This window comes from Salminus brasiliensis, chromosome 18 (assembly GCF_030463535.1).
Source record: "Salminus brasiliensis chromosome 18, fSalBra1.hap2, whole genome shotgun sequence".
In the NCBI taxonomy this organism is placed as follows: Eukaryota; Metazoa; Chordata; class Actinopteri; order Characiformes; family Bryconidae; genus Salminus; species Salminus brasiliensis.
Window position 1 is genome coordinate 5,370,679 of NC_132895.1, and position 14,749 is coordinate 5,385,427.

The 14,749-nt window shown below is 39.5% G+C and overlaps 1 protein-coding gene across 1 annotated transcript in view; it reads left to right on the forward strand.

Annotated features, from left to right (window-relative positions):
* Positions 1 to 8,379, forward strand: part of rtknb (rhotekin b) — a 69,792-nt gene extending 61,413 nt beyond the window's left edge. The window contains exon 13 of the mRNA XM_072662275.1: positions 5,670 to 8,379. Coding sequence (XP_072518376.1) covers positions 5,670 to 5,676 — 7 coding nt within the window. The 3' untranslated portion in view covers positions 5,677 to 8,379. The remainder of the gene's footprint in view (positions 1 to 5,669) is intronic.
* The last annotated feature ends 6,370 nt before the right edge of the window (positions 8,380 to 14,749 follow it).

A 14,749-nucleotide genomic window follows, 5' to 3' on the forward strand; every position in this document is an offset into this window, starting at 1 on the left:
GAAAGATGAGAGAGGTCTATAATTTTCATCAAAGGTACACTTCAACTATGAGAGAAAAAATGAGAAAAACAATCCAGGAAATCACATTGTAGGATTTTTAAAGAATTTATTTGTAAATTGTGGTGGAAAATAAGTATTTGGTCACTCACAAACAAGCAAGATTTCTATACTTTTTTGCCCCACTGTACCTTTAATGGCCAATGCACATAGACTCTCGTGACTCATCATGTTCATATAAAATTTTTACGTGGTTTCGAACTGTTGTTTTTACACCTTGTCTGACGTCACACAGGTGAAAAGATGTCGCATACATCAACATACTAAAATGCGGGGAAGGTCATTGGCTGCCATAATGGCCTTTTTGCCTAGAATGAGGAAAGGAGGAGGGATCCACCTTTAAGATAATTACCTTTTCTGCAAACCTCCACCACCCGCATAGCACACTTCCTTCCTTAAAGAAATCTGGTCTCAAATTCCCCCAACTTGACTTTTGTAAAATTCCAACTCCAAGCACATTCTCAGCTTTTGAGTCCACAATTAATTGGATCCAGCCAATCAGCCCCCAAATTAAACCTCTTTTTTAGTCTAGATATATTTCCCAGAATATGTTCTCATGTTATGTGGTACTGAAATGGTAGTCTTCTCATTTTTATTCCTAAAGCTCTATTTAAAGAACACATTACATATAAAATGTGTGATATTTTATACTATCAACATTTTACATATTTTGCCAAAACATAAAAAGGTGTTTTTTCCTGGACCAAACAACAGACATCGTGGACCACAGTGCTTAATCAGCAACATGTGTGCAAACAACACTTGTGTTGGGTGCTACCTGGCTTGTCACTCTGGCGATACCCTATTTATCATTGAGGTGTACCTGGCTTTTTTATTGGAGTGATACTCTTCTTATCATTGGGGTGTAACTGGCTTTTTATTGGAGTGATACTCTTCTTATCATTGGGGTGAACCTGGCTTTTTATTGGAGTGATACCCTTCTTATCATTGGGGTGTAACTGGCTTTTTATTGGAGTGATACTCTTCTTATCATTGGGGTGAACCTGGCTTTTTATTGGAGTGATACTCTTCTTATTATTAAGGTGGACCTGGCTTTTTATTGGAGTGATACCCTTCTTATCATTGGGGTGAACCTGGCTTTTTATTGGAGTGATACTCTTCTTATTATTAAGGTGGACCTGGCTTTTTATTGGAGTGATACCCTTCTTATCATTGGGGTGAACCTGGCTTTTTATTGGAGTGATACTCTTCTTATTATTAAGGTGAACCTGGCTTTTTATTGGAGTGATACTCTTCTTATTATTAAGGTGGACCTGGCTTTTTATTGGAGTGATACCCTTCTTATCATTGGGGTGTACCTGGCTTTTTAATGGAGTGATACCCTTTCTATCATTGAGGTGTACCTGGCTTTTTATTGGAGTGATACTCTTCTTATCATTGGGGTGAACCTGGCTTTTTATTGGAGTGATACTCTTCTTATTATTGAGGTGTACCTGTCTTTTTATTGGAGTGATACCCTTCTTATTATTGAGGTGTACCTGGCTTTTTATTGGAGTGATGCCCTTCTTATTATTGAGGTGTACCTGGCTTTTTATTGGAGTGATACCCTTCTTATCATTGGGGTGAACCTGGCTTTTTATTGGAGTGATACTCTTCTTATTATTAAGGTGGACCTGGCTTTTTATTGGAGTGATACCCTTCTTATCATTGAGGTGTACCTGGCTTGTCATTGAGGTGTACCTGGCTTGGCAGTAGATGTAGTTAGGGAACATAACTGTATCATATTCTATTTTAATTCTTTGTTTGTCAGGAAAAACAGGAAGGACCTTTAAGACCACACTATGCTGCAATATGAGGTTTCTATTGCATGTACACAATGTATACCTGTACAGTTCCTTTTATTGGCAGAGTTAAGTCTGAAAGTGGCGACAGGCTGAATGAGCCCGACCGTGAGATTGGTACGTGACCTGAATTGGAAATGACGTCTAAAGCTGATCAAACCTGATTTTGATTAGTCTGGTCTCATCAGAATCAGACAGCTTTTCCAAGCTCCTCCAGTTCCACTGCGTTCTGAGCAATTACAAAACAACTGACTGAATTTTTAATTCCGCTCTTCCGTTCTTTCACTGCTTTGCGTTACTGTTTATTCATTCTGTTTCCCTGTGTGTCTCTACCAGTCACTGTTGAATGGCATTGCACAGCAGTTGCTAATATAATTTATTCACAACCTATAGTGTGACTGAACACATCTGAATGGACGTGCGTCTTTCTCTGGTCCAGCATGTTCTGCATGTTAGTAGTCACGCACCATGTTGGCAAGGCAAATTCCCTGTGCGCTTGTCATATTTGGAGAAACACACGTTTCTGATGATTGTGATAGCACACTGGGGCACGCAGGACGCTTGTGTTTATCTCTCTGCTCTATTTGTATCTGTCCCTCTATCTCACTCTCTCTTTCTCTGTTTCTGTGTCGGTTGTTTTCGACTGCTGCTCTTTGTCTCTTTGAGAAGACAAGACAACAAGACAACCATATTCACCATTGTGTGTGAACACACACACACACACACACATATACACACACTAGTGATCAAACACACACAATGACAGTGAGCGGTGGACAGCCATTGCTGCAGTGCCCGGGGAGCAGAGAGGGTGAAGGGCCTTGTTCAAGGGCCCAAAGGTGGCCTGGGTTTCGAACTCACAACCCTGTCCTCAATAGCCCGGAGCTTTAACCGCTGTGCCCCCTTCTATCTTCCCTTCTATTGTTGTCTCCTCTCTCTCTTTCTCTCGCGCTCTACCTCTTGCGCTCTTTCTCGCTTTGTATGGTTGCATGTATTTTCACTGGAGCTGCAAGGCTGACGCCGTAAGTCATGCAGGCCTAGATCACACTCTTCAAACTGATTGTAGCCAGTTAGCCACTCTCGTTCCTAGCCCTTCTGATGTGTGTTTAAGTCCAGTTTGGTCCAGCTGAGGTCGTCCAGTTTGTTTTCCAGGGAGCCGACAATGGAGAAAAGAGGTGGTAAACATTGACACCATCTAGCGTTAGCTCTTAGCTTAGCGTGGTTCCCCATTTGCCAAGTTGGAGCTCCTCATCTGTGGACACTAGGACAGGAAAAGCTGCGGTCATGAGGCTTGGTTCCCGTAGCAACCCGTATTCCCATAGCTTGCGGAGTCTGGAGGTGATGAGCTGCTCTCCAGTATCAACAACACTGTATTCTCTTGACATCGCCGTCACGTTTTACCAGCTTTCTCTAGTGGGCGATACGGTTTGTCACTTCCATCTACTGAACCCTCATTATTCAACTCTGCCAAGAAAAAACACTCGTCCACTTTGGGACTCATTAACCCCTTAACACATAAGGGCTTATTACACACTAAGGTGTATTATACAGTAATTACAGGAACGTCTGTACAAACTGACGGGGCTATTCTCTGGCCGTAGAAGTTTGTAATGACGCTTGCAGCCCACTGGCGGTCCTTAGGCTTTTTAAAGGGGTCAAGATGCTATTTTTTTCAGTTCAGTACCTGCCTGTGGTTATAGATAGTCATATGTCATCATATATGTCAGAAATCACATGAACAAGTCAGAGAGATCATTTGTTAGAGATCATTTACCAAGGCTCAGTGGTTTGAAGTAAGTGTGTGATGATCCAGGCATGCGGTTAGCACCGTGCTAATTGGTTGTCATAAACATCCATTACTTGTTAGTTGCATTAGCCTCAATGTGCAAAACTAATGAATCACATTTCAGATACCAAACATACAACCCTGTCACTGCACACCTGTGACCAGACCATCGCTGCAAAACCCCAAACCGGTTCTATCCCTCACGCATCCTCCACGACATCCACTTTATCACTCAACAGACGCCTCCTCTTGACTACATGATGAGATGTGATGGGGGTGATCAACAACCTTTTTGTCGCATGGCTCTCTTACCCTTCCCTTCCTTTCTCGGAAGAACCGAAATGAGATTACCACAACTTTATGAATGTCGTAACTCACATTTCCAGTTTAAGATGCTGCATAAATCAGAGCAAGGGGAATAGCTGCTGGAATGTTTTCAATAACTATTTTGCAGCTGTAGATAATATAGCTTGACTGTGCTTATGGTCCATGCGCACATGCCTCACGTGTGTGTTTGCCCATTAGCTGCACACTGTCATTCAAAACTTTCTACACAATCTTTGCATGTGTGTTCATTCCTTATCTTTATATAGTTTCATTTTATTTAATTTAATTACATTTTAGTTTATTTTTCATTTTTGAGTTTCATATTGTATCCATCCTGTCTCCTTGTCTTGTTTTAGTGTGTCCGGACAGTAGAGCTGGGCCGGCTCATCATTGTAATCCACATCATCAATACATCATCAATTACCGAAATATGTTGATGTGCATCTCGTGTGTCGATGACCACGTCCATTGAAAACCAGGGCCTGTCCCAAACCGCACACTACCACACTAAACTGTGTGTTAAAAATATTGCACCACCATTAAAAGTGTGCTCAGTAAGCAAAGTATAGAAGAATGTGGCTTGGATTTCTCCGGAGAACAAGTTGCGGCTGAGAAAACGTGCCCACAGGAATCTAAAGCGTGGGAGTATTTTAAACAGAGGCCCAACAATGTGGTGCTCTGTAAGCTTTGCAATTTCTCAGCCATTTAATATTTTTACCTTAGTTTACCTTGGTGTCCGTGTAGGAGTGAGAGAATTGCTTAAACTACCAGTACAGCCTGTTGCTGCAGCCTGTAAACCGTTTCCTTACATTTTCCCTGCACTGCATTAATGCAAAAAGACATTTTCCATGATGACCTTAACTACATATTACCCCAGTGATGGAATAATGGCAAATTCTAACCATTGTAAGTTTAAAGTGTAGTTTTTAAGCAAAAATATTGATATTCTATTTTAGGATTTTACTTGCTGTGACATGAAAGAGGTAATCTTATTATATTAAACTTAATATATTATACTTAAGACATGATCAAAAACATATCAAGAGAATATTTATATTGTATTTTTATTTTTTTTATTATTTAAATGGTTATTTTTGTATTGAACAAAACATTTTGAATAATTGATAAATTATTCATAAGTTTAAACAACTAATCGCTAGATTAATCAATAAAAAAAAAATCTTTAGTTAGATGCAGCCTTACCGGACAGGCCTCAAAGCACTTTACTGCTAGTTATACAGTGTATGACTGCATATGTGACAAACTTTAAACTTATGATTTAAACTTGACATGATCTCATGAGTCTCTCCACTCTAGACCTGTGAAGCCATCTACATGTCTGTGTCTGAGAAAGAAGGGAAAAGTGAATTTACTCAGAACTACTTTTATGTAGTGTAGTTTCACAGCTCTAGACCGGCCCTACGGTCTAACTGCTGTTCTTCGTCAAGTGTGAGGAGATTATAAGTTAAATCCCAGCAAGGCCTCAGCAATCCATTGTCTAAAGTCATGCGATAGGGAGAGTTCTAACCTGCAGATGGGAACAAACAGTGAATAGGTTAAAAGGGGCGGAGCCACAGACTAAACATCTTACACAGTATTTGGTGAACAAATGGATTGTCCACCAAACTGAGATGTAGAAGCTGACTGAACTAAGTAATGGTTGTATCTCTGATGTTTTTTTTTTCCCTCTCTTTCAGGTATTGAGGTGGGATGGCATTACAGCTGAAGCCCTGCAGACTGACCAGAGCTGATTCCACTGCAGAACTTCAGAATCTCAGTGTGCTCTACAAGTCTTACGGGGAAATCATAATGCAGTTGGTTCTTTACATACAAATCGACTCATTAAGTAGCTGCCATAAAGGTCAGGTGCAATTTTAAAGAACCACTCTTACCAAAATAATCATGGATACAGTCTGTTTTTGACTTGTCTGCTTACCGCCTACGGCGTGCCACAACAGTCTTGGAACATAATTTTCTGGTTTGGAAACTAGGATCACGCCCTTCTGATGATGATACCTTCAAGGTGAGAGGAACTCGGAGAGCTAATGGCTAATGTAGAAGAAACTTTACTGCTAGGAATACCAACATCACATCTACATTTATAACCTCTTCGTCATTGGCTGTGCATGAGGATGCATAAGGCACTCTGGGAATTGTAGTAAGAGAACAATAAAAACCATATAAAAAAGAGGCTGAGGGATGCAGTGCTGTGCTACAAAATACTGGGAAGCAAAGTGCATAGCCAAAACGCTAGGTTTAGGGCAGAATGCCCTTTTAGGAACTCAGCAGATAAAAAACGAATGTTGAGAAATGACTTTGCTTTAAAATGTAAAGACAGGCCAAATTAAAACAGTAAAGTAACTGATTGTAGAGTCATTTCACTTGAGATTCTTCTTACTTGCATGTTTTAGTTTGACCTGCATCTCAGTTTGACCAACAACCAATACTGAGTTGAAACTCAGTAAAACATCAGTAAATAAGCTGCAGCTGAAACTGATAAAATATTGTGTAAGCTCCTCCTATTCCCATCTGCAGGTCAGAGCACCCCCTATCACATGATGTCCTAGAACGGGATGCTTTTGACAGTGGAGATCTGAACACTTGCTGGGATTTGAACATTTAACTTCCTCACACTTGATGAGCAGCAGTTAGGTCGTAGGGCCGGCCTAGAGCTGTGATACTTACCTTCTCTTCTTTCTCAGACACAGAACTGTACACAACTTCACAGCTCTAGAGTGGAGCGACTGTCTAACTTCCTGCATGTCAAGATCCCAAATCAGAAGATTTATTCTAGCCCGCAGAAAGGAATAAACAGTAAACAGATTGGGGGGAGGGAGGGTGCCACAGATTAAACATTTTACACAGCATTTAATGAGTTTCATCTCTGAATAATTGCAAACTAGGGTACACAGAGAGCATTGTTGTGTTATGCTTTTGATAACAGAATATGAAACCGTGCAAATCAGTAGTGAACCAAACTTAATGTGGAGTTAAGGTCACACAGTTGGATTCATTAACGGTCATTACCTCATAACAGGAAATGAGCACCACATATGAATACAGCCTTAATACTGCTATGCTCTCTGTATACTAGTATTACTGTATACTGTGCATACATATACTGGTATTCAGCTCAAGCCCCTTGTGAGCTCTCTACCCTGGTAGAGTTTTTTTTTTTATCTTGACCAAATTGCTAACACCCCTCCAAGTTGATGCTGTCCATACTGTCGAGAGGTTGAGCAGGGTAGAATACAGTTTAATAAGCTATACATTCTGCACACATTTCCTATAACTCTCAGCAGTCTCAGCATCCAGCCCCTCTAGCCTTTTTGTTGCCGTGCCCATTAATGTTCGTTGATTAGCTCATAGGTCAGGTGAGTGTCAGTGCTGGTTAGGGTTGCTCTTTACATTGTAGTGTTTTCTAGACACAGCACTCCTCATTTAACTCATCAGATAATTATCAAGCCCTTCATTAGTCCTAGAGAGGAAAAAAAAAAAAAAAAAAGATTCTTTCTTCGGTACTGCACAGTTTCCGTAAGAAAGGTAAGATCTCGCAACCACAAATTTGATGCTCCACACATTTTGGATGCCGTCCCAGACATTTCAGGTTCGTTGAGAAGTTGAGTGAAGGTGTTGTGCAACCATTAGAATGAATGACAGGCTTTGTGATAATAAGGAAACACATCGAAAGCGCTGTTGTATTAAACATGGTAAAAATGTAATGAAATGCAAACGTACACATCTTGTCTCTCAGATAACAACTCCCGTCTTGAATGACAAGTTTCACATGAGTAAGTCTGAATAGAATGTATTGTCTGATAGATGATTTATTACCCGGCCTTTTTTTTAGAAAACAAAATCTGTCTTAAGAAAACCTGGTTTACTCTTTCATACCCTGTTTCTTCTTTCATCCGCTCTGTGTATTTGTTATGACTTCTGGGTCTTATGTTGTGTTATCTGTTGAACGACTGCCATCATATCTTGCTTTTATTCACTCTTTATTTATTAATAGATCTCATTTGTCATAGATGTATAATAAAATTGTAGTGATAAGATCCCAAATGTCTGAGATCAGCAGTAACAGTGCTTCAGTTTTGCATTTCTTTCTAACTAAACAGTAACTGAAAAAGTTTTTCAATAAGGTTTTAAGTGAAAAGTATTATAGTATCTTAAGTATAAGTAGTATCTTTGAAATTTTAACCTAAATATCAGAATTTCTTAGCATTTGGTGGTGTGTCTTCTTTTTAAGCAGTGTCATGGTTATTGTTCAAATTTGCTTCAAATTGATCTTGAACAGTGTTTTCATTTGAAAGTCTTTTTCATTTAACTTCCTAAAGCTTTTTCATTTTCATTTTGAGCAGTATGTTGGCTATAAATCATAATGGAATATACTTTTTTTTTTATTTAGCAGTGTCTGTACATTTTGAATGGAATGCATTTAACATATTTGTTACATTTACATCAAATGGTTAATATTAATATCACACTGTAGTTAAAATATTAGAAAATTAAATAAATAAACACAATTTATATTAGTACAGATTTGGAAGTTGTTTAATGGTAACTAATAATAATAATGATAAAAATAATAATAATACACCAATAATTAAATTGCATTGTCTTCCAACTGATTGTTTTGCAAGAAAGAAATGTAATGATCTTCTGTAACTTTTTTTAAATAATGTGATGGAAAAAAATGGAAAAACAATCATACAATAAAATGTTATACAACAAGAATACACTTTTAACCTTTCTTTGTTCAACTAGAAATAATTACAGCAAATCACTAGATTTAGAAAAGAGACAGTCAATCAGACCCAAACGTTAAATTAATGACTTAAAATGACCTTTAAATTATTCCTTTTTCCTTATTATGACCTTTATATTAAAATAAACTACTTTCTTTCTACTTTTTTTCTCAGTAGGCTCATACAAAGGAGCAGTGTGTGTCTTTAGTCAAAATCAATATCAAACAGGAAGGCTGTGTGTAAAATGTATCAACAAAATCTAATTTGTATCGACCCACTGAAAAATGTATTTCTATATATATAAAATACCAGAGTGTACCAGAGTGTTATATATACCAGAGTATGTATATATATATATAGACCTATATATGTATATAAGTATTTGGTCACCTACAAACAAGCAAGATTTCTGGCTGTCACAGACCTGTAACTTTTTCTTTAAGAGGCTTCTCTGTCCTCCACTCATTACCTGTATTAATGGCACCTGTTTTAACTGGTTAACAGTATAAAAGACACCTGCCCACAACCTCAAACAGTCACACTCCAAACTCCACTGTGGTGAAGACCAAAGAGCTGTCGAAGGACACCAGAATCAAAACTGTAGACCTGCACCAGGCTGGGAAGACTGAATCTGCAATAGGCAAGCAGCTTGGTGTGAGGAGATCTACTGTGGAGCAATAATCAGAAAATGGAAGACCTGCAAGACCACTGTTAATCTCCCTTGATCAGGGGCTCCACGCAAGATCTCAGCCCGTGGGGTCAAAATGATCACAAGAACGGTGCGCAAAAATCCCAGAACCACACGGGGGACCTAGTGAATGACCTGCAGAAAGCTGGGACCAACGTTACAAAGGCTACCGTCAGTAACACACTACGCCGCCAGGGACTCAGATCATGCAGTGCCAGACATGTTCCCCTGCTTAAGCCAGTACATATCCAGGAGCGTCTGAAGTTTGCTAGAGAGCATTTGGATGTTCCGGAAGAGTTTTGGGAGAATGTCTTATGGTCAGATGAAACCAAAGTAGAACTGTTTGGTACAAACACAACTCATTGTGTTTTGGGGAGAGTGAATGCTGAGTTGCATCCAAAGAACACCATACCAACTGTGAAGCAGGGGGCTGTTTCTCTGCAAAGGGACTAGGACGACTGGTCCGTGTACATGAAAGAATGAATGGGGTCATGTATTGTGAGATTTTGAGTGCAAACCTCCTTCCATCAGCAAGGGCATTGAAGATGAAACGTGGCTGGGTCTTTCAGCATGACAATGAACCCAAGCACACTGCCAGGGCAACAAAGGAGTGGCTTCGTAAGAAGCATTTCAAGGTCCTGGAGTGGCCTAGCCAGTCTCCAGATCTCAACCCCATAGAAAACCTTTGGAGGGAGTTGAAAGTCTGTGTTGCCCGTCGACAGCCCCAAAACATCACTGCCCTAGAGGAGATCTGCATGGAGGAATGGACCAACATACCAGCAGTGGTGTGAGCCAACCTTGTGAAGACTTACAGAAAACATTTGACCAGTCATTGCCAACAAAGGATATATAACAAAGTATTGAGATGAACTTTTGTTATTGGCCAAATACTTATTTTACACCATTATTTGCAAATAAATTCTTAAAAAATCAGATAATGTGATTTTCTGAATTTATTTTCTCATTTTGTCTCTCATAGTTGAGGTATACCTATGATGTCAATTACAGGCCTCTCTCATCTTTTTAAGTGGAAGAACTTGCACAATTGGTGACTGACCAAATACTTTTTTTCCCCCACTGTATAATACCAGAGTAAAATACATTTTTCAGTGTGTTGATACAAATCAGATTTTGTTGATTCCACATTTTGCACACAGCCTTCCTGTTTGGTATTGATTTTGACTGAGTGTAAAGTCCCATGGCACCAGCAAGCTGTCTAAATGGCTTTACAATGACTGACAGTGAGCAGAGTGACTACGTGCCGCCCTGATGTCTGATGCTGCCCCTACCTACCAGCAGACTTAGAATAATCAGCCCTGTTGTTCATAAGTTATGCTACGAATGAGGGACGTTTGTATTGCTTTTTAGGTCTGGAAATCAAAGCACAGTTATTTTATATCTAATTAACTTAAAAACACACAATTACATTATTAGAATTATTTGCAGCATCAGGACTGAGAAGGCATATGGTTTTATTAAATTAACTTAATAAAAAAGATTTCTTTCTTTAGTTTAGTTCCGGATAAACATCAGAAATTTTATCTTGTCAATCTGAGCTCAGCTTGTGACTTTACTTAGATCTCTACTAAACCTGCAGTGGAGTCCCATTACATACTGGGATCGTTTTCTCAGGAGAGAGACACCTCATCTCTGTGTTCTCTGGAAGAATCTACAGAGATATTAAAGATATATTTAATAGTGTATTATAATATTATATTAGAATTTAAAGTCTCTTTACAAGCAACCCCAAACTCGACACTCGCAGTAAACCTATCCTTAACCATAGACCTAAATCTAAACCCAAAACCTTAACTTTAACCTTAAACCTAACCTTCACTCTAACCCCAAACTGAACTTCAGCATAAAGCTAAACATAACACACACTATAACCTTAACCTTAAATTCAGATTAAGCCTAAACCTAAATCTCACTCCCCCCACAGCCTTAACTTTAACCTTAACACTCAGACGAACTGTAACACTCACTCTTACTCTAACCTTAATTTTGAGCTGACCCCTTAACTTAACACTGTTAACTTCAGCTTAAACCTAACGTTCACTCAAACCGTAGACTTTACATTCAACCTAACCTCTAAACTTAACACTCAGCCTAACTTTAACTTCAGCCTAAACCTAACACTCACTCTTACCATAGCCTTAACTTTAACCTAACCTCTAAACTTAAGTCAGCCTAACTTTAACTTCAGCCTAAACCTAACACTGACTCTTACCCTAGCCTTAACTTTAACCTAACCTCTAAACTTAACAGTCAGCCTAATGTTAACTTCAGCCTAAACCTAATGCTCAGTCAAACCATAGCCTTTACATTTAACCTAACCTCTAAACTTGACACTCAGCCTAATGTTAAGTTCAGCCTAAACCTAATGCTCAGTCAAACCGTAGTCTTTATGTATGGTATACCTGTATGGTGATGTGGTACAGCACACTCTGCCTTCACTTGCTTTCACTGAGCATCTTCAGGGACATCACAACATGTGTGATGTGTTTGCACTTCTTACACTGGTGGCTGGGTTTGATTGAATACTGTCTCAGTCAAATGGGCAGGAAGCCTCGCCGTGGCTGATCTGTGACCTTCACAAGAAGTGTTTTCACCTCAGCTCTTATTAAGACATATATATTCTCCAAAATGTCCTTGTTTGAATTCATCCCTGGTGCCTGTTTGAATGATGCTTAGTCAAATAAAAGAATGGGACACACTGTAGCATTTTATTTGGATATGCTGGAAACGTGTTTGATCTGTAGAGTGGATCCGGATCTCTGAATCAACAGGCGAAACAACAGCAGATGAGTGCTGTTTGTTTTGTGGAGGGAGTATTTATAGGTTTACTTTCCTTTGTCAATATAATTAATTAATGCAATGGAACCATTCTAATCACAGATAAACATTTATTGTAGATGGGCAACCATTATAGAAATAGTGATGCACATCCGTGTTTTTTTTGACCATATCAAAAAGCACCTGATCCACAGGAAAAGAAATATAAGAAGGCCTCATAAGGGAAGGCCTGATTAGTATGGAAGGGAGCCAGGCGATGCTTGACTATTTGAGACCAGTAGGAGAGGCTTTACAGCCTCATAGTTTCACATGTAAACATCATTTCATCAAATGAAAAACAATCTTCTTAAATTCTTCTACAGCAGAAATAGTCAGGTAAAAACACCTGTGTCATCCCCATATCAAATCCTGACATACTTTGGCTGAATTCCAATGATACTTTTCCCTAGAAAGCATACAAAAACTTGTGCATTATTTCCATTTTACCTTAATTAACCTTCTGTGAATGTGTTTGGGTTTTTTTTTTATTTACTTCTTGTTAAAAGCAGTCAAATTATGAGGCTCTGTAAACCTGCAGAGAAGCCATGACCCCTGCATACTCTCATCAGGTAAACACATGCCATGTAAACTGCCCTTACCGACCAGCAGGCCTGGATTAATCGGTACTGCATGCACAGTTCCCCACAGTTATGCTAAGAATGAGATACGTTTGCATTGCTGTTTTTTAAATGGCCTTTCACTTGCTGGCAGAAGTGTGCTGACTGGAAAAGGGTTTAGTGTCATCTTGCAGCTCTGTGGTTTGGTCACGTGCTGTTTGCATGCATCTTGTCTATTATAGAGCAATTTTATTTTGACACCTCCAGAACTGGCAGATGCCATAGGCCAACAGGGTTGGGCATGAAGTCTTGTTGATGTTTCACGTTTCATGTTTCAACAAGATCCTATAAAATGTGTCAATGAGATTGTCAGTTAGTTGGATCCAGTCCTGGTCCTCAATCACAATTCCAAGCCAGTGGCTGCCAATTATCTCTACATTTTAGCTAAGCTCAGCTTCATTTGGTCAAAATTTCACCTTCTTCTGCTTCTCAGTTTGGTCAACAATCCATACTGAGTTAAGCCTTAAGAACATCAGTTAATGAGCTGCAGCTGAAACTGATTGAATATTGTGTAAGATGTTTAGTCGGTGGCTCCGCCCCTGATCTCCTGAGTCTCTTAACAAGCAGGCAGTTACAGTCACTCCACTCTAGAGCTGTGAAACCATCTACATATCTGTGTCTGAGAAAGAAAAGAAGGTCAGTTTACTTTGTGTAATTTCACAGCTCTAGACCGGCCCTATGGTCTAAGTGCTGCTGCTCAAGTGTGAGGAGATCATAAGCTCAAATCCCAGCAAGGCTTCAGTGCTCATTGTTAAAAGCCTACCAGTCTGGAGATGTCGTGTGATAGGGGGAGTTCTAACCTGCAGATGGGAATAAACAGTGAACAGATTAAGGGGGCGGAGCCACAGACTAAACATCTTACACAATATTGAATCAGTTTCAGCTACAGCTCGTTTACTGATGTTCTTAAAGCTTGCCTTATTGCAGAAGTTAGAAATGTGAGGAAGGAGAACTTTAGGCTGAACTAAGTTGAGTTAACTCAAAAACGCTGTTTTCAAACACAAGTTGGAGTGACTTCACATTATTTGCAGTGTTCTTGTTTCTTTTTGAGCGATGCTCAACTTTCCACTGGCTCCCAGCCTGTGATTATCTTGATTTCTGCCATCTCACAGTAATGTCTCTACATGATCAGAGTTTTGCTGCATGAACGTTCCTGAAGTGTTTCAGTTATGATGTCAGAATATATTACATATATTAAACATATATTATTAGAAAAGTATTCGGACACCTTCTCATTCACTGTATTTTCTGAAATCAATGGTATTAAAAAGAGTTGATCCTGCTGTTGTTGGACTAACTGTCTCTGCTGTCTGGAAGGATTTCGACTAGGTATTGGAGAAGCATTGCTGTGAGGATTTGATTGCCTTTAGTGACCAGAGCATTAGTAAGGTCAGGATATTGGATGATTACCACCACCCCACCTCATCATCCCCAACTCCCCAACTCATCCCAGAAGTATTGGATGGAGCTCCACCATCCATCATTCCAGAGAAAACAGTTCCTCCACCGCTCCACAGCTCAATGCTGGGGGGCTTTATTATTCCCCTCTAGCCCACGCCTGTCATTAGGCAGCCTGTATAGGTGCCTGTAGGTTCATGGCTATCTGCTCCTACTGTATTGGCAGAATATCTTTATATGGACTGAATAAGCTGTCTGTGTATTTGTGTGTGTTTGCGCATCAGTGTCAGAAATGGGTGCAACTTAAAGTAGCTGAATGCATTCATTAGAAGAGGTGTCCATAAACATTTGAACATCTAGCGTAAAGCGTCTTCTCCATAGTTCCCTTGTTTGAGGGCGTCATTTGTTTCATTTGTCCATTTGTTTGAATGAGGCTTCATTAAATAAAGGAATGGGATATACTGTGTCATCTTATTTGGATTTGTTGGGTG